General features: G+C 46.8%; 1 protein-coding gene across 7 annotated transcripts in view; it reads right to left on the bottom strand.

Moving 5' to 3' along the window:
• Window positions 1-20,390, bottom strand: part of COL26A1 (collagen type XXVI alpha 1 chain) — a 195,351-nt gene that overhangs the window by 12,137 nt on the left and 162,824 nt on the right. For 5 of the 7 annotated variants that reach the window (XM_040613961.1, XM_040613971.1, XM_040613990.1 and 2 more), the window contains 8 exons: window positions 19,944-20,097; window positions 17,256-17,306; window positions 16,608-16,652; window positions 13,392-13,508; window positions 12,097-12,249; window positions 6,322-6,414; window positions 4,817-4,878; window positions 2,352-2,414 (listed from right to left, as the gene is read on the bottom strand). In XM_040613961.1, the coding sequence (XP_040469895.1) occupies window positions 2,352-2,414; window positions 4,817-4,878; window positions 6,322-6,414; window positions 12,097-12,249; window positions 13,392-13,508; window positions 16,608-16,652; window positions 17,256-17,306; window positions 19,944-20,097 (738 nt within the window). The remainder of the gene's footprint in view (window positions 1-2,351; window positions 2,415-4,816; window positions 4,879-6,321; window positions 6,415-12,096; window positions 12,250-13,391; window positions 13,509-16,607; window positions 16,653-17,255; window positions 17,307-19,943; window positions 20,098-20,390) is intronic. The other 2 variants (XM_040613943.1, XM_040613951.1) reach the window with 1 other exon arrangement.

The raw sequence follows: 20,390 nt of genomic DNA, 5'->3' as shown, positions 1-20,390 counted from the left end.
AGGCTGCCTGGAGATGATGTGCTGTACCCCTCACTGGCACGGTTTAAGAATAATACAAAAAGAGGCCGATGGTGAGCAGCACACATATAGACGTGCCATCCAGGGGATGCACTCAGACTGCTTCAGGTCTCTTCTACATGTGTTCTCTCCAAGATTAAGCAGGAAGAATGTGTAACAACAGTTTCACAAATCTCAATAGAGACTGTAAACCCTCCTCTGCCTGCCTTTGCAGCTGCACAGCTCCTCCACTCTGTGCAAAGCTAGCCCTGATTTGTATCCACCAAACCCAAAACTGCAGCATGTAGTTGTCAAAACCAGCATTCCAATCCACACTTAGAAAAGACAAAAAGCACACAGATATCCTACAGAAATTCTGCCAGAAAAAGCTATTTGCTTCGCTTCCTACACTAACAGAGAAAGGACAAGAAATAATACAATTTATCTTTTCTATTTAGCAAGACATTTTTATATTTGAAAATCTCATTTGGCCCAAACCTAGGAGAGTTGCAATTCTGAATATCTAACAAGGAGGGAACAAAATCAAAGTCTAAAGGGTTTGTCGGTACTGAATGGACACAGCGCAACAAAGCTTTTGTTCCAAAGTAAGTGTAGTCTCAGCAATATGGTCAATCCCAAGCTAAAGCAAAATGTTAAATGAATCATTGAGAAAGATATCTTATCAGGTTCCTGGATGGAAACCTGACACTTTGCATGTGCCATGCCTTTTTTTTTTTTTAATTAAACTGAAACCTATAATTTAATGGCAATGAGCTTTAGTCAGTAACTTGTGCTGAAATCTCATCAGTTAAGGTTTTGCTCTGTATCAGAATGTTAAATTCTAGTACCAGAAATACATCAGTCTGTAACCTATTATTGAAGCCCTGCCCAAAGTGGCTGATCCGCACAAGGAAACCATTTCCAAAAAATCACTGACAGTCTCTGAAAATGATCTGTCTCTCAGGGAGCTGCAAGTGACTTCTTATGTAAGAACAGGCACCAAGCCCCCAAAATAACATGCAAAGATACTAAAATATAACAGAGCTGTTTAAAAGCATACATGCTCCATCCTCAGATAGCCACTGCTCCTTGGGGTGACGTGCCTCAGCAGGGAATGACACGAGCCACTGGGACCTGCTCTCCTTGCACACAGTCTGGACAGAGGAACATAGTTGAAGTCTGTTGCTGGTAATTCTCATGAATTTGGGAAGTCATCAAATTGGGGTTAATCAATTTGCACTCGTCTTTCTCAGCTCTTTCAGACATTCCTCTGTCTTTTGGACTGGGAGTGTGAGCAGAAATGAAGAAGACGAGATGCTGCCATAGGGGAGCAGCACATCATCTACAGGCACCCATTTACAGCTGGAGACCTCCACGTTCACCTCCATCTATGTGATGGTAAAAGTGGCACTTGGAAGAAAAGGGAACTTGTTCTCTACAGCTGTAGCACAAGGTGGTGTCAATGCAGCCACCGCTGCAGCTACCCATCATTTTAGAGGTACGAACCAATATTTTTCTCCTGATCTTCTTCCTTTCTTAGACTCTGCTTCACAGCAGGGTCTTAGTGATTGTCCATCTGTGCTCACTTCTACATTTTGCAGATCTACTTGCTGTATGATCCTCCACCACGTACTACATTCTCCAATGATTTTGCACTCCTAGTGTCTCTCAGAGATTTCATGGACCATGCCCTTTTGGAGAGTAAGCTGAACAGAAGCAGCTGAAGGTGCAAACGCCACTTTGAAACCCTTCCTTGTGCTTGAATGTTGCCTGGGAATCTGACACATTTATATCCTTGTTGGGCTTTTCTCTGGCATTTCGTGAACTTCACCAGTTTGGCCATAACATTCGCACAGCCCTTTTTTCTATGCTTAGTTATTAGCACTTGACAACCCATCTAGGACTGAGGTGTAGCACATGAACATATTAAAAACGTAATTTCAATATTCCAAATATATTAAGGACATAGTTTGACCTGGGGAGCGGCTTTGGCTCAGGAAAAGTCTGATGAGCTTTCACCGCCTTATGGCCACAGAAGGAAGAGTTGTTGGACCACTCAAAACACTCCACACTGAAGAGCTTTGGCTGGAAGAAAGTCAGTCTCCACAAGCCTTTACATACCAAGCATTTGCTACCTCAGTCTCTTTAGGGAACACCAGACTCTGCAAGAAATTCAACCCATGATCTGTACAGTAAACCCCCCATCTTGGTCCGTGTAGAAGATCTAGAAACTCTACAGTTAAAATTGCTCGTGGCTGCAGACCCACAGAACTGGAAAGACCTATGCTGTATATAATTTCTGAGGCATCACCCCAGATGCTGCTGGGAATCTCTCGGTGTATGTAAAACCTTACTCTCTCTCCTCGGTCTCCTTTGGAGCCTTTTGGCCCAGGTTGTCCTGGAGAGCCTGGTAAGCCCTAGAAAAGATGCAGAACAAGAAAAAATTAATTTCTACTGTGCCTCCTTTGTGTAGGTGTCATGAATAGATTTCCCAGTGATCCTCAGCTCCTGAAAACCTCATGCACCCATTAAGCAATTGGGCTGGATTCTTTTTTACCCTCACACAAAAACAATGGAAGCTCTGTCCGCAGATATCCTGAGCCCTATCGTTTCTGCAAATCCATCTATTTGGGTCTTTTAAGGCACTGCAGGGTACTGGTGTAACGTTTTTACGGGTTCAGTGTGACAGGATAGTTCTTGTTCTCAGTTACCAAGAAGAAATTAATACACAGGTAGTATGGTTAGCTTAAAAATCCCCATTACTTTCCCCCTCTTCATAATTGCCTCAGTGGGTGGCATGAGTAAGCATACATACCTGAAAATTAATTGGATTGTGCAGTGGAAATTATTTTGAAGCTATTCACTCACCCTAATAAACAATTTTCAAATTAAGCCCAATCTCTACTAATAATTTTGCTCCCTGGGTTGAATAAATCTATAAAACAGTCACCAATGGATAAGAAGGGCATAGTCTCCAGATTTCTACTAATTGAACTGCTCTGCAGAAATCGATCCAAATTCTTAACTTATCCACCCAGCAAAGCCGCAGCTATAAAGCAGACAGGGAGAGAACAATATTGTTTGTTTATATTCAGCGTGTCAGCTCCCCACCGCCACATGCAAGATGCTTTTTTCCACCTCAAGTGACCTGCACATCGCCTTGGAAACTGCAGAAACGAGAGCATTGCTCCGCTCCGGAGCGCTGGTGATTTAAGCCAACCTGCTCCACAACAGCCCTCGGGAACCTCTGCCTCGCAGCATCCAGAGAAACAAAACGGGCTTTCTAGGCAGAGCTGCGAGGGGCCTCAACACCTGGTTCAGTGGCCCAGCAAGACTGGATGTCAGCGTTTTGAGGGTCTGCAGGAGAAGCACTCGCCCAATTGGAGCTGGGAGGCAGCAGCGCTCACCGTTAGCGTGTTGCTCCTGGCCTGCAGTCAGCCCCAGCAGCTCACCCCAAGCCGCACACTGGGCTGGCCTCTTGTAGCCTCTGGGCTCTCAGAAGGCTCAGGACCTCAGGCCTCGGGCAGGAGGTTACCCTGGGCTGCCCAGGTCGGGCACACACTGGGTTTGGCCCCATGACAAACGTGCAGTGTGAACAAAGCTGGAGTGTCCCCAAGCATCCTTTGCTCTTGACAGCTCTCAGCAGTGACTTTCAGTGTGTGATTACACAGGGATGCTCAACACTGAAATCCACAAATCTGTTGCAAAAAATAAAAGATTTATAACATGTGCTGCATGTCAAAAAGCCAGACTCTACTACGGAACCTACTTAGAAATTGTGAATTACCTTATATTTAATCACGTTAAACTGCATCTGTCATTTTGCTGCCAAATTTCCCACTGTGTTCATATCTGTCTGGAGTTTCTCAGCATTCTCCAGAGCATTCACTAATTGAGATGATTCTGCTGCCCTGGCAAACTTTCACTAACCTGTTGTCTGTTGCTTCTTCAAAGTGATTAATAAATACACAGTGTAAGTCTCCTTTCTCTATTTCTAGCAATTCCAAACCTCCTCTTATCAGGATCTAGGTTACATCCCTCTGCTTAGTTACTTAGTCTTTCTCTCTGTCTGTGCTCTTCAGTCACTTCTATCTCTTGAGTCATGTTAGATTCCTTTAAAATACTTGATGTTACTGGTTTACCTCCACATTAAGTAATACTCTTCCCAAAACTGGAGTCCCTTTGTATCAGCCAACCACAATTTTGAGTAGCTTGGCAGTTCACTACTCATCATGACTTCACTTCTTTCCATTTAACCAGCTTTTTCCATCCATGCGAGCACTTTGTCCTTCTTCTACCATAAATTCTTTTGCGTGAGTTTATCACACTCCATTATTACCTCCCCTCTCCGCAATTTTTGTATCAATAAATAATCAAACTGATGCGAATTTGTGATATTTTTCTTGAATAGCAAGTGCTATTTCTGAAAAAGTAGGCTTAACAAATGCACTTTGGTGAATTGGTGAATTGCCATTGATGCATTTTTGTTCTCTTTATGTGACATAAAACACAGTATTTTTCCATCACTGTGTTAGTAAAGCCCATGTTAGATTCTTTGCATCAACTCAGGCCACAGTGAAATGTTCTGACACAGCAACGGCAAGATGTGCTGTTATGATTAATGGAAAATCCGGGAAGTGCAACCATTTCAACCTCTCAACATAATTCAGAATGAAAACAAAAGCTATTAAAATCACGGAATTTCATGGGGAACAAAACATCAGGTCTAAGACTTATAAACGACTCTTTCTCTTTGTGCAATGAGAAGATATTTTACACCTAACCCCCGACTCTGCCCCTCAGCCCCAAAGCACCTTACCTGTGACCCAGGGACTCCAATAGGTCCTGGTGGCCCTTTGGGTCCTGATGCACCTGGTGGCCCTGGTGGGAATCATCATTTGAGACAATTTAAAGGAGACTTAGAAGGAAGAACCCTGAATTCCAAATGCATGCACTTCCTTTCATTGTTCTGCTTAGGCTCTCAACGGGTAAGAGCTGTTCCTGGATTGCAGGACTGCAGCAGAAGCGCTTCATCACACACTGGATCATTGGATACCCACATCCTGATATAATATGTCCCTATGCCCTAGGGAAGGTGTTAGGGGTCTGGGAGGAAAAAAAGGTGAAAACAGGCAGGAGGGATGTCAGTAACATGCTGCCCTTCCATTGTTTAAAATTACAACTTCTGAGAAAACTTAAACTAGATCCATGGAACAGCTACAGCTGCAGTTTTTGAAATGGAGTCCGGTCTTGTAGGTGGCAAGGGAAGCCCACACGCCTGCTACAGTCTGTCCCTGTAGTGCTGTCAAGAAGTTGATGATGAAGAAGGAGAGAGGGTTTGGAGCCAGCCAGCACGAGAGGCTGACTGTGGCAAGGCAAAGCAAAGCTCTCTGTTGTTCTTTACTCACTCCAGTGGCAATAGGTTCTTTTAAAGTCTCTACCACAGAAGGGCCGGCTTCCAGGCCCAGTTAAACGCTGCCTAAACAGGTCAACTTGCTTTACACAGTCACTTAACAGATTCATTCCTTTTGGAAAAATAATTGTATCTCAACAGTAGCTGTTAAATTATACCTGCAAATGGGAGACAGGATATTTGCTTAGTCTGAACTTAGCAACACTCCTCTCTGCTTTAGTTTTATGACAACCCTTGAGATGAAACAATGTGGACATAATACACAAAGTACAGCTGAATCAGCCTCAATCATTAATGCACCATACAAATGCCTAAGTCAAAGAATCAAGGAGTTGAAGGATAAATGAAAGGAAAAGCCTTTTCTGCAACTAATGGGAGTTTTGCAACTGCAAACTAATGGTTGCAGGAATACTACCTTTTAAGCCACCCATCAGCACAGAGAAAAAGAACTGACACTGAATTTCCATCCCAGATTCTGATTTCAGTTATAGTGCTGAAAATCTGGAATAGCTCAAACCATCTCCAGAGTCTGCATACACATCACAGAGCAGCTGGCCAGGTCCTGCTCGGTGGAGCTTAACAGCGACAGGACAGGATTGCAGCAACGGTGAGAACAACTCTGCTCTCATAAAGGAACTCACTGGACAACGCACTCTTAAAGACAGTATTTAATCTTTCCCATCTCAAGGTGTGCCCTGCCAAAGGTAAACCAATCTGCCACTATCAACAAATAAGAAACCTGTTTACTTCTTGCCACCCTTCCCACTCCTGGACTCACTGCTCTGCTGCCCTTCCAGTGAGGACCACTCGCTTTCCCCGCAGGCATCTCAGACCACTCCAGTCTCCATCAGAAATTTCTTTTGCTCATCCTCCCCATCATTACAGCTTTGCAGCTCAACCGAGTTTATTACCTGGCGGCCCAACGGGGCCTGGGGCTCCCCGTGGTCCTGGCAGGCCAGCCATGATGGTGTCTATGACGGTGGAGGCCAGCTGGGGTTCTCCATCTGTGTTGAGGAGCACAGCAGTTAGTGTCAAGCTGCCCGGTCCCAGCAGGCAGCACTTCTCTCCAAAAGCCTTTGGTGCCTGTTGGTGGCCAAAGGCAGACGGTGCTTCAGGACACGTCATTTGGGCTCTTGGAGCAATTGCCCTTCCATCTGTGTCCCCTACATCTGCAGAGCTGCTCATGTCACCTCTGATAACCCCCGTGAAGTTGTCCTTTCTCAAAAACCTGATGTTCCTGCACACCTGTATAACCCACCTCTGAATGCCACAGCAGGTTAAGAGTGGCTCTGCCCATCTTCAAGACACATCTGGCTACCTGGGAAGTCCAACATGGATCTGGAGCTCCCTCTTGCCTGGCACCAGTGAACCGCTGAGCACAGCCCAGCACACACACACCCCCCCCCCCCCACAGCCCAGCAAGCTCGCCCTGGGTGAGGTGGTGGTGGGAGACACCCTGAGGGTCTGAGGATGCAGGAAAGCCCAGGGAGAGGGTGTGCTCTGCCCCCTCCACGTACTCGGGAAACTCTCTTGCCGTTTAGGATTATTTTAGGTGTTCAACTGGATGGTTTGGGCAGGTCCGCTGAGTTCTGGGAAACAGATGGAAATGGGAGTGGAGCAGGGAAGGGAAAGCCATCAGCAGGACTGGGAGGAACATTATACTTTAGCACATCTTTCTCAGTCCTCTCCTGTTACGAATAAATACCAGCAGCCTGTAGCTGTCCCCATCTTCCCTCATCCTTGAACCAACAGGCTTACCACTTCAGCTGGTAACTGAACAGAAAAACCACAACTATATATAAAAAAGCAACTTATTATTCATTGCAATTCCAAAACTATACCCAGCAACCCTCTTCCCTGTGGACCTGTAGTGTAGCATTCTAGTAAACTGTGTATGCTACCTGTATGGTAGCATCTTTCATCTGAGCACCCCACAACACTATTCGACAGTTGTGGAAACCTTGGGGCAAAAATTCCCTGATCAACCAAGACAGCAAGATCACAAAGCAAGGAGGGGAACCCCCATGTCCTGGTGCTACCAAGACTTGCAATCCACTGTCTTGACCAGTGCTGTATGACTAAAAACATATTTCCTGTTGCATGTAACCTGGAAGAAGATGTTGGCTCCTGGTCACTGGGATGGTAAATCCTCTGCAAGGTCCACATTTTCCATAGCTGGAGGCCACCATGCAGGAATAATGTCCCTCTCCTCCTGCCCATGACCTCAAACTTCCTCGTGCTGCCTTTCACCCATCCCTTTAACCCACCACAGTAAAATTCAGGAGAACCCTGTGTAGTAAAAGACTGCAAATGTCTCACTGCTGTATTGATGCAAATATCAAGAGACACCAGGAAGATCAGAAGGGTGTTTGCTTACCCTGCAGAGTCCAGCCCAAAGGACATAAAGTGAAATCTCCAGAAATGTTAGCAGACACATTATGAAGCCTTTTCAACTTCTGGAGTGTTGGCAATGACAGAGAGGACTTTCAAGCTAGTTGTTTGAAAGCAGTTCCTAGGGAAAACTGTGAAATCTCTTTAACTTCCAAGGATGACAGTTATCTCTGCAATGCCTGGCAGCAGAACAGCACAGGACCTAACCCAGATCCCTCCAAGAACCAAATTCCGTGCCTAAAGCCTGAATGCAAACAGTTATTTATTTGACTATTGTTTCCAGCCCCATCCATCTTCCCTTCTTCACAGCCCTGAAACAAAACAACTGAGACTGTTTTCATGTTCAGAAGGAAAGGTACCCAAGTGAAGTGTGTAATCCAATTAATTTGAGTTTTATTTGACCATGTCAAAATCCATCACAGCTTGGGAGTAAGATGAAATTGGGAAATGAGCATTGAACAGCAGTGAAGGCATTAACAATTGCAGAGCCTTTTGTTTTTAAAGAACGAGTGGTCGCCAAAATCAAATGCACATCCACTGAGAGGGGGAGAGGATGGGCTGCAAACAACCAGGATTTAATTACTGCTGGAGGTAAGCCAGGGATAAAGATTTGGGTTACAAAACATTCCAGCTAAATGGTACATTATTGCAACGACAGAGTTGCTCCCCCAAATTCACCCATCTGGACATTTGACCCAAAGTAATTTATAAAAAGTGATTCCATAATTATGACACAGAAGAGAGCTCTGCTCAACAGCCCTTGAGATCAGTAGCTCCTGATTTGGCCTCTGCAGCACAGGAATGCGGACACCCGGGAAATGTAGCGTGGCTCCTTCCCCAGCTGCCTGGCCTGGCAAAACTCACTCGGATCAAGGTTTCCTTCCAGGGTGAGCTCTGAATGGAACATAGTGTGAAGGAAATGGGATTGAAGTGTGTAAAACACAACCCTCACATTCATTAAGGGACTCTCCATATTCTTGTAAAGCAGCAGGAAGAATTCATATCTCCTTATAAACTCCCTTCTCCTTATAAACGGGGACATTCTAGGGCTCTCTGCAGCTAAAGGCTGTTACAGCAGCCACAAAATAGCTCCAGCAACAAACGGCAGCAGGAATTTTCCCATCTCAGCCACCTCCTCTACTGACCCAGGCTCTGCTGGGCTCAAGGGCTGGATTTTGTTTCAGTGCTTCTGGATATACCGTAGCAGAAGGCAGACAAGTATCTGCCTCATTTGAGAAGACCTTGATACACAGTTTGCTCCAGGAGCTTTCCAGCTCCTAGCCAAGGCAAGAGGAAGAGTGCAACCAGTCTGACCTGGTACGATACAAGCACCTACGTTCTCCGGAGCAGGGCACAAATATCCTGCAAAAGGGAAACCTGGAACAGCACAGAAATGCACTGAACGACGCGGTGGGACTTGCGCAGCCAGAGGGGCAAGGCAGCTCAGAGGCTCAACAGCTTTGGAAATGATCAGAACGGTTTTCTGTATCAAACGCCGTTCGCTTCCTCCTCTCCTTCCTCTGCTCTGTTCTCCCGTGCTCAGGAAGGGCCAGGCATGGCAGCAGGCACTGGGATGTCACTTTGCAGATCTGTTCTATGCTCTTTTTCACCGGGGACACGCTGGGCACACAGGTGAGCCTGCTGCGCCTCGGCTCCCCTGCTCTCCCTGCAAAATAGGTTAATGGTATCTCACGCGTCCTTTGCAAACTGAAATCTTTGAGATGTAAGAAGACACAACCCTCGAGAGAGTGAAAGCCACATTCTTTTCTCTTACTTTTCCCTAAAAACTGCCTTATCTTTAGCACAAGAAAGAGGACTGAGCTGACTCTAGACCACATACCTGATCCACTCAATTTTAAGCGGCGGAGAAAGCACGCAAGCCTCACAGCAGTGGGGTACGGCAGTGTAGCTTCTGGCCTGCATCTAACGTTTCTAAGGGATAAATTCCCCCATTATAGGCTTGATTTGTTGAGACAGGATGGAAATGAAGTAATCCTGTCTTAATTTCCTTCTGCTACCTGATCTGGAAGGAGACAACTGGGACCAATTTCTTTACCACAGCACAGTGAAACTGTGAGAAAATATTTGACTCCCCAGTTTTGGCTTCTGCCTGCTGATAAACATTGCCAACAGGAACTTGTTGTGATTAATAAAGGCACACGCATTCACCACGTTCAGGCAGAACCAAACCCTGTACTACTAATAATAATCTGATACAGCTTTCTCACATCTCCGTGGGTGCACATGCCCATTACCAGGAATATGCTTCCCTCTGCTGTCAGCAGCTGGAATCTTGTGTTTATAGTTTTCAGATGTGCTCCATTCAAAATCAAAAAAATAATTGTTTAAAAAATTCTACCCAGAATTTACAAGACTAAGTTTTACTGGTTCTAGAGGAACAGCTTTCTGCCAACCTGTGGTAGGAAAAAATCAGCCAACACATAAGCAAAATGTTTTGTAAGAAAATGGTCCTGATATTGCCACAACTTTATCATGACCACATAGAAAACTTATACTTGCAGCAAGACTTGTATTAAGAAAAATTTTTAAAAACTTGACATGTTGTCATAAACTTTTGGGCTACTCCTGCAAACCAAGAAGTATGCCACAGGTATGGAGAAGTACAGGGCTGCTCTAGGGATGCAACAGTCACCACTTATGGTCCTCAGGTCCATGTGTGAGCCTGTTGCTGCCTGGTGTTGACAGACTTCGTACAGATATTTGTCCTCTTCCCATTCTGGGATAACACAGAGCTCACCCTTCTCACACAGCAGCTGGGAAGGCCACGTAATCAATGCCTTTATACACTTAACCACTACTTTGCAAGAAACAGTTGAATTTAAAGGGTGGTTGGAGGGAGGGTGCAGCAGCAGTACCCAAACCATCTTTAAGGATCCTTTGGAATATAAGGCTGAATACGGAATGGCACCATTCGGTGTGATCCTGCAAGGTAGTGAGGTGATTTAATGCCAAACTTTCTTGTTGTAATGCTCACGAATGTAGCATATCAATATACATTTTGTGAAAATCTTAGTCTCGAACCACAATTAATCTCATACTGACCATACACCCTAAGTAACTGAATTGGAAACTGAGCTGTTAAAATTCTTCCCAGATTAAAAATACACCTGTTCCCTTTCAGGAAAAGGAGTCTGGTGAGCAGAGTGGGTGGAAGGGAAAGGAGAGCTCTAGAAAACTGTCAGACACACGGAGACTTACTAATCCTTGGCTGTAACTAATACAACTGAGCTTGCGAGCTGGACATCAGCTGAAACGCTGGGCAAGAGGCACAGCTGAAGTCTGGGGGAGCAGAGATGGGAGACCTGACAGAGCCGGGGCCCCAGGAGTTTACAAGCCAAGTGGAGATACAGGTGAGCTCTGCTTTATCATCATTAGCTGCCAGCTACACAAGAATGGACTGGAAGAATCAAGCCCAAATTTGAAAGCACTCACATAGAAGTGCATGACGTGCCTTTCCTGGAAAGCTTTCTTGCTGTGCATAGCACAAATCAAATAAATGTATTTTTAAATCACCATAGGCTCAAAGAAACCCCGACCCTCCTGTTACAGGGAAGGGATAAATCACAGTTTTGGTCTGGGCTTTCAAGTCCATAATTCCATGTTTTGTGTGGATGTGGGATAATATTGATGCACCAGAAACGCAGGTGTAAGATGCATCTGTGGGGGCAGTAACAGAGATGCATTTAACAGATGTCCTTGTTACGTTATATAATTTCAGAGTTGCAAACCCTTGGTACTTACTCATTTCTGAGCAACCCTGAGCACTATAACTCTGCAACAGTGGCACCAGGAGGTCTCTCAACAGCGCAGTTGTGTTGCACCAGCACCTGTTTCTCCACCCACTGATCTCTCATGTGGTGCTACCTGAGCTCTGTATTTCACTAAAGACCCCCTTCACAGCAGGTACTCATGATGGAATCTTAAAGTACACCAGTATAGCATCCTCAAAGCTATGATGAACCCCGAAAACCAGACACAGGGAACAACCATAAATCCCCCAAACCCTGCTCTCACTGATGGTTTTAGAAAAGCAGTGGCTTAGTTCCTCCTTTTGGAGAGGTGAACCCCTCTTGCTTCTAAGTCTTATGTGTTTCATCCTGAACAGGAACTTCCAAGAGACCCAGACGATGGAGGCGGATTGCCCAGCTGCTCCCAGGGCAGGCAGGGCCCCGGCAGAGCCTAGCAGGGCAGTGGGAGGAAGAGCTGAGCTGCTCTATGCCTGCCCACTCTGCTTCTGCACCAGAAAAAAACAGGGAACTGAGAAGGACACCTACTTTCTTTTTCAGCTGTGGGCTGGAGTGAGTAGAGAACCCCTTGTTGGAAGGTAAGAGGGAGGCTTGGGGTGGCTGGTGGCCCTGGAGGACCTGGGGGACCTGGCATCCCGGTTTCTCCTGGAAGTCCTCTCGGTCCTTGAGGTCCCAACAGCCCTGTGCAGAGGCAGGAGAGGACATGTTAGTGCATTTGAAGATGTGCTAATGATGCTACTATGTAAAAAGGCAGTAAGAGGACAAAGGATTTATGTCCTGAACTGTAATTGTGGGAATTAAGGGCGTGGGGGGAAATAGGAACAGCTTCCTCATTTTCCATTATTTGCCTTCAGCATCTTCCTCTGCAAAACAGACAGCCTTACTTGGCTCAAAGGTGCTGCGAAGCTTAATTCCTGAAATAATAAAATCTATCCCCTCCCTTACACCCAGCAAAAAACCAAAGGCCACAAGGCATGAAATCACACGCTGCTCTTCTCTTCCCCTCCACATACACCTGTATGTCACCTTACTGCCAGGAAAGCACAGCAAGGACAACAGCAACCCAGCCAGTCCGCAGCAGGCTGGTTCCACTTCCTGGGGGGCTGGGAGGACTCTTGTTGCAAACTGAGAAACCAAAAGGCAGACACATCCTTGGCCAGACTTTAGTCATTGACAGGTTGCCAGAAAATGCCAAAAAGCATTCAGGGCTGCTTTCACATTTAAGGCACGCTCCAAGTTCCAAATCTTTCCTGAGCTCAGACTGACAAGGCACAGCCTTTTAGACACATAGAAAGGACAGAGCCTGAGATCTGGCACCTACTGTGTAGCATCACCTTAATTTAGGAACATTTTGGGGATGAATAAATTCTCCTAGCTCAGGAATGGAGCGTACTCTGAAAGTATGGCTTCATAACCTTTTCCCTTAACATACAAAAGCATCATGAGTTTGACATTCTGGCATCTGACACAAATGATGGAGAAAAAAGGCACACAGTGAGAGGGTTAAGCAGGGAATGCTCTTCTCCAAAGGCTGACAGATCAGAGACTTTTTTTTACAGCTCCTGGGCAGGATGGGGAAACACAATCCTGCTTTGCAGCTTTCTGGGACAAGCTCTCCAGCTCCATGGGAAATCCCAGGGACTGTCATTGCTCATGCAGGGGGTTGCCTGATCTAAGAGCCGCTGGTTGATTTCAGTACCCAGGGCACTCGCTAGAATGGATTCAATACCAACTGAAGATGCTCAACATCTTGTATCCACAGACAATTTGTAAAAAGTGAAGTACCTCCTACCATGGTAGCACTGCCCGCCTCCAGGACTTACCTGGTGGCCCTGCCGGGCCCCTCTCACCGGGTTGTCCCTTCTCTCCTTTTGGCCCAGGTGGTCCTGGAAGACCAGTTGGTCCAACCGGGCCTGGAGGACCAACTTGTCCAGGCAGCCCTGAAAACATTCAGAAAGGAAATTAGTTGGAAGTTTAGGCCACTGCTGAGATCAGAAGGTCTTTAGCAACCTAGGTACCAGGGACTCAAAGATGCTTTGAGGGATGCAAAGATGCAAAAAGGGACTCAAGGGGGAGAAAAGCAGCTTTGCAAGGACAGCACAGACAGGGTGGTACTGGTGGCCAGAGCTGGCTGGTAGGTAGGGCAGAAAAGCCAGACTGGACCTTGCTTCTCCTCTTCTGTCTCCGATCTTTAGAGAAACAAGCATCTTCCCACACACAAGGCCCACCGAAGAGCCAGCAGGACATGTACTCCCACTGAGACCTGCCGGCAAACTGAGCCCACACTGTCCCCTTCCTTCCCACGGGCTGCCTGACTCTGTGGCCCCTCCAGCGCTCCCCTGCTACCTTCGGCCAGCTGGGCCTGGCAGCTCCCTGGCAGCCCCGGTGTATCAGAACATACAAAATGTATTTGCACAAGCAAATCAAACCCACTTGCTCTGGCGGCTCTATCCATACCACCTGAGATTCATCTTAAAGGTTTTCCTTCACCTAACAAGCATACCATGCTGGGCACGAACATTTGTCGTCCCAAACTGAAATCTGTGCACCCACAGTTGCGATGCAACTAATTTATAACTATGAACAGGGTGCTGAGCAAACCCATCTGGATATACCAGTAACACAATAATTACAGCCCAGCAGGATGCTTCTTGGCAAGTCCACTCAGACCCACAGTAAGCCTACGAAAGGTGCAGAAAAGTGCCTATTTCTGATGACACTGAATAAAATCTTGATGTTGTTTTCTTTATCAAAATAATAACGACACTTGGCAATTTTTTAGTGTTTTTCAGAAAAACACTGCGTGTCTTTGGCTGATAAAAAGTAGTAGCTGCTTTGGAAAGATACACTTAAATGCTGTGCGAACATCAGTGAAGCCTTTAATACCTTGGAGAGGTGGGTGAGTTAGTCTGTCTCTCAGATTAAGTGGTTAATGGTTACAATAAACGCATTAACTGTCAGAGCCAAGAGAGTCAGACGTTCCTGGTTTATGGGCTACCAAAGGGCTTTGAGCATTTGAAAACAGTGTCAGATGCAAGCTACAAATCCACAGGAAGATCTGTCCGAGTACAAAGTTCAGTGCGCTCAGATTTCAAGTTTTACTCTGTATAGTATGTACGACCATAACCCAACCGAGTGTCAGTTAAGTTCTGATAAACTCTTCAGCAGTGTCCTTCCCCTTGCCTGGCACCAGAAGAGGTACCGGACCCTCCAAGGGCAGCACCAGGAGAACCCGCTGCATGTAGGGGGTGGAGGAGACTGGATGGGACTAGAGGGAGAGAAGGAAAAAAGGAAACAAGCTGGCCAGCTGACACCTTCACAGCGGGTGCCGAAGGGAACAGAGCTACAGAACAAAACCCAAGGCTCACAGAATTTGCAGCTCTGATTTGAATCCAGTTCCTACCCTACACGTGGGACAGCCCACCTGGGGCACAAAACCTTGTCCCCCCAGACATTTATCCCAACTCTCTGCATTTCTCAGAATGCAGCACTGATCCCCCAGTATTAGACCCCCTTGAAAGATTCCCCTTCCTCTCCTTTTTTTTGCCATTCTAGAGACAAGTCCAATTTTTTTTTTTTCTTAAAAAATGTAATCTATCCAATGAAAAACTGGGCAGACTGAAAAAATGAGATTTTTGAAGGCTTTGTGTGGGAGTGTATGTCTATAGTTTTGATTTATTCAGTCAGCAATAAACACCTGATTTAATTTGAGTATTGAACAAGGAATTAAGGTGTTAATTTGGATGAATTTGCTTATCCACAGGACACAAACTGCAGACTGGACTTTTCTGTGAACAGAGGATCTCCTTTAATGGATCTCACCTGACAGTGGCAAGCCCAGGCAGGTGATCAGGAGCCCATTCAAGAGAGCAAGAGCATTTGGCCCCAGCATTGCAAACAGCCTTGCCCCACTACTGAAATCCTCAATGCACCTGGAACTTCATTGCAGCACACTGCAGCAGAAACACTGTTTTGAAAGCACAACACCCTGTGCTGCTGAGTGTGGGTCAAAACATTTCCTTGCTTGTATAAATCAGCCTCAGTCCTTCAGCTGAACCTTTATAACTCAATCCTGTGAACTTCTGCAGACCAAGAGCAATCATTTCCTGCTAGCATCTTCAATCACGCTGCTGCAGCGGAGCTTTAAAGAAACTGGCACTTACTCCCCTGAAGGTGGAAAGTGCTGAAGGAAAGACTGGGACAAACAGCACTGAGTAATGTGACAGGCAAATGCTCATACTGGTGACAAATGGTGTTACCAGCATAAAAGAGACAAGTGCAAAAGGGAGAAGAAAGAGGGGAAGACTCAGGGAAAAGGGGGGAGGGAAATGAATAGGCCAAATCTTCTCTGGCATAAATCAGCTCTGCTGCAGTGGTGTTGCCTTCAGAGAGCTGAAGCCCATGGCGAGTGTTTATCCTCCAAAACCATGGAACAAAAGGCCACTGGAAAAATACGGAGGGTGAGGGAAAGGTACAGGGTGAGTATTCTACTGCTGGAGACCAAATCAGACATGCGGAGACCTGGATTTTCTTCCTGGCCTTGTCATTACCTGCAACACACCATCTGTTCCCTCTGCTTCCCCAAGGTTTTCTCTGTACAGGAGCAGGGAGTTCTCTGTTTACACAGAGCTTAGCAAAATGAAGCGTGACCATCCCCAGCAGCTCACGGTGCCCCTGGCAGGCAATACCAGCGAGATAATAACGGTGTTTTCTCCCATCACTCAGCACATGCCCTGCTTGCTCTAGCCATGTGTCCTCCAGTGAACTGCCTCTCCACTGGGCAACGCTTTCCATCCTCTGTGTGCTGGGGGAACTGAATGGCTTGACGACGACAGAGCTGGCATTCCGCCTCTCGAACCAGAGCAGCCCACGATCAGATAAAACCCAAAGAAGAAAGCCAGCTTCTCTGCAGCCGTGAGGCCTCAAATCCCTGAGGACTCCTGGCCGCAGGACCCTTCTGCTTTTTGGGACATATCATGTCCCAACCATCACAACATTCTGTGCTTTGAAAGAGGAAATAGCAGAAACCATCAACTTACCCTGTGGTATTAGCTGCTCCTCTGCACCTCTGTGTCCTTTAGGCTCTAGTTAAGAAGGTCCGGGTAAAAAAAAACACACCAAAAAACACAAAAACACAGATATGAAAAATTAGGTTTCTTGCTGCCAACTGGCTCAGCCACACTATATATATTTTCTTAATAGTCAGTAAAATGTATCCTGTTGATTAACAAGCTGATCAGAAAGGCCAGTGGTGCAGCTGTCTCAACAGCTCTGATTGCTTTTAAATGATTGTCTATTCACAATCCTGTCACTCACAGAAGAAATAACTACCCTAGTAAACAGTAGCAAGTTTTCCTGGACCTCAGCCTGGAGAGGCATCAGCCAGCCCAGAGCTGTAAGGTTACCCAGAAACAGTCCTACCATTCAAAGTACCTAGTCCGTATCAACCATTGCTGCGTTGGGCACCAACGTTCTGCCCTTAGTCCATCCAGCTGAGAAACTCGGTGGCATGCAAGCTAAGATTTAGATTTGCTTTGGCTGAAAAACTAGAAACAGGGCAAAGTAGGCAATAATTCACAAAAAACTCTGGAGAAGGGGATGGGAGGGGTAGAGGCTTAGCTTTTCATAACCCCAAATCACACACGACAGTCGGGTTTGACTTCTACCAACTCTAATATCACACTTACCGAAAGATCTCCTGAGGTGTGCAATCTCTGTAAGTGAACCTGGGGTGGGCTCTGAGCAAAAGTCACAGTACAGTGTCAAAATCCCGCAAAACAGGCAGTCCCCCACCATCCTAAACCATCTGTGTGAAATTCCCTACATTCCACCAAAACCGGCAGCGCTGCTTTTTGGCTAGCTTCGAATTGTAGGTACAAACTGGTGTGGGGAGGGAAGGGAGCCAAATGTGAACCCAGATCCATGAAACATCCCCACAGTGTGGGGGGATGCTTAGCAAGGGAGCAAGCAAGCTAAGCAACGCTTAGCAAAGCAAGCACAACAGAGCTCGGGTAGGGGCTTCAGCAAGGAATTGCATGTCAATAAGCAACTCAACTGATCGCTTCTAATTGCCGAAAGACACTGTCCTGACTTGAAATGGTCCACTACATTCCTGATACCCAGATGTTATGCTAGAGTTGTTATTTTGCACTAGGTTAAATAAATCAAGGCTAGAAAAAGAAGAGGTAACAGTGAGCAAGGACTGCCCCCGGTAGCACACACGCAGCCGGCTGTGTGCAGAGCCTGGAAGGCTGGCTGACAGGACAGAGTCACGTACGGCTTGGGCATCACCACCTGCTTTTTGGAGGTGACCACTAGCTACCTCCTGGATTTACTGCAGGGGTGGAGGGTGCTGATGCTGGACCATGGAGTCAGCCTGATGCAAGCGCTACAGGGGATCTGTTCAGTTGGGCAGCACTGCCAAAAGCCTGGGCGAGCGGCGTTTGCTGCTCCTTGCTGAGCAAGAGGATATAATCGCATGTACACAGCCTCTGAGAGCAGAGAACTTTGAGTGGAAGGGACAGAGTTTTCAGTACTTTTGCTCCATTGACTTTAGTACAATGAAGTGCAGGTGCAGAGATACTGCGACAGCAAAAATAAATGACATGGGGAAGGCAGAATGAGCATATAATGGACACCAGGGGAAACTGCTTTAATTCAATTCCTGGCAGCCATCACCGTGGTTCTGAAAATACTTTGCAGAACATATTGTTAGTGAACCTCCCTCCGTGTTGTGGCATCCTGTCAAATTATAAACATGGACGACATCTGGTCTATGTTGGTTGCTCCAAGTCTGCTGCAGCCATGAAGGGCTGCCATAATAAACTGCTCGGACCAAAAAAAAAAAAAAAAAAAAAAGAAGAAGAAAAAAGCAAAGTAGGCCCTATAGAGGATAAAGAACTAAGAACTGCTTTGGGAGCAAGCAAAGCAACTGACAGCAAGGTTTGGAAAGACAGGGCTTTGGAAGCAAAGAGCAGGGATCTTGAAATGAGAATGCCAAGGTCAAGGAAATTCAATGCGTGGGGATCTGTCTAGCCAAGTGGGCTCAGAGGGAGATTTTCTTAAAAGTGTATTTTTTTTTCATGCCACAAGAGGGATCATAAAACAGCCCATTGTGTTTATGGCAAATTTAAAAAAATATTATGCAGACTACAACTGATGTTGCTATTCATGGGAAAGTTTTTGTCCTAATAAACCCAAGAATTACCCCTACACCCCAGGCCGTTACCTCCCCGCACCGCTCCCAGATGGGGAGACGCTGCCTTTGACGTTCAGTAGGTGGGTATGAATTGTCCCCCTGTGATCCCAATACCTCCCCGGAGTTTCCTCAGGAATGCTTCCATCTATCCAGGCCTCAAAACCCCACAGTCTTTGGACTTAAACCACATACACGGAAACACACAGGCAGGCACAGTGGCCCTGCTGAGGTTAACAGAAACCTGACTTGCCAGAGACCAGAATCAGCTCTCAGTAGAGGCTTGTGCCAACAGAAATTGGGGCTAGGACAGGCCACTAAGGCTGACAAAATGGAGCTGAATATGTTTCTGGGCTCAGCTGCTTTCCTCCAGGAGCATGCCTGCTCGGCACTGGCTTAACTTAAGGAGGGGCAGAGACACAGGGAGAAAAAGAAAAGCCGCAAGTGCCGCTCCCTGCGAAGGGGTGATCCTCCCTGCTGCACAGGCCGTGGCGAGGGACCCTGATGAAAGCATGTCCCACTTGCTGCAGCTAAAAGGATGCTACAAGGTGGGATCAGGGAGGACTGAATCCTTCCTTGCCCGTGAGTCCACATGGGTGCTGGCGTGCAACCACCTCTGTGCTGACAGCTCAGCAGGAAGGGAGAGATGCGAGGTGACATTAAACCGTGAAAGACTGAACAGCCGCTGGTTTAGAGCCATCCTGGCTCAAAAGCTAAATAACACTGCCTCTAATCCTAAGAGGGGCTGAAAGCTCTCGAAACCTCTCTCCACAGGGCAGTTTTCCTGTTTGCAAATGCCTGCAGCAAGCGTTTGCAAAGACCAAAGCTGTGGTGTCCCTGCTGAGGGTGCAAGGCGCAGCCACAGAGGCACTCACACCCCAGGCTGCCCGCCCTGCGCCCATCACGCAGCACCACCCCAGTGCGGCCGCTCCGTCAGCAGCTCCTTGCTGCAGCAAACACGGCAGCAAACATGCCCACAGAGAGAGGAGTTGCCCATCTGAAAATCTTAACCCTCTTCTCCTTTACAGAGCAGAGGGAAGGAGCTGCCAGTGTTTTCCTCCAGCCTCTCCCCTGCATCTCCCAGTACTACAGCAGACTGACACAGTTCCCTTTTTTTACCTACCCTACATGAATCCTCTATGTAGGGTGTGCGAGTTGGTGAACAGAAGGTTAGGCTTACCAACAGATCCCACTGTTTTTCTTAAGACAGTCCCAGGATTCAGCAGGGGAAAGGCATCTGGTAGCAAATCGTCGTACCACGTGGCCGTTGTCCCAGTGATCGGCAGGTTGTTTTCCAGTGCTGGGCTTCGCTCCGCAGCCTCGAGCAGAAGGATCTAGACAGGGGAAGGCAAACGAGATCAGCAGGACTGTTTCATACATGGTCATACATAATCCTGAAGAGGTCCTGAAACTCCTCTCCTTGACAGCAGGAGCTGTGAATAACTGCATCACAGACCGCAGGGCTTTGGTGTTAGAGCTCTATCAGTTTTCTGGAAAGCAGCACTAATTACTGTAGGAAGGTGCCGTGTCCTGCACAAGCCCTCCTTGGAGAGGCTTCGCTGCTTCCAGAGAGGCTCAGCCTCACACAGGCTTGTCTCCCTGGTGGAAAACATCAAACCAGGGACCG

The sequence above is a fragment of the Falco naumanni genome, chromosome 1, assembly GCF_017639655.2.
Source record: "Falco naumanni isolate bFalNau1 chromosome 1, bFalNau1.pat, whole genome shotgun sequence".
In the NCBI taxonomy this organism is placed as follows: domain Eukaryota; kingdom Metazoa; phylum Chordata; class Aves; order Falconiformes; family Falconidae; genus Falco; species Falco naumanni.
The sequence above is the reverse complement of the archived record's forward strand: the minus strand, read 5'-3'. Positions and strand labels throughout refer to the sequence as shown.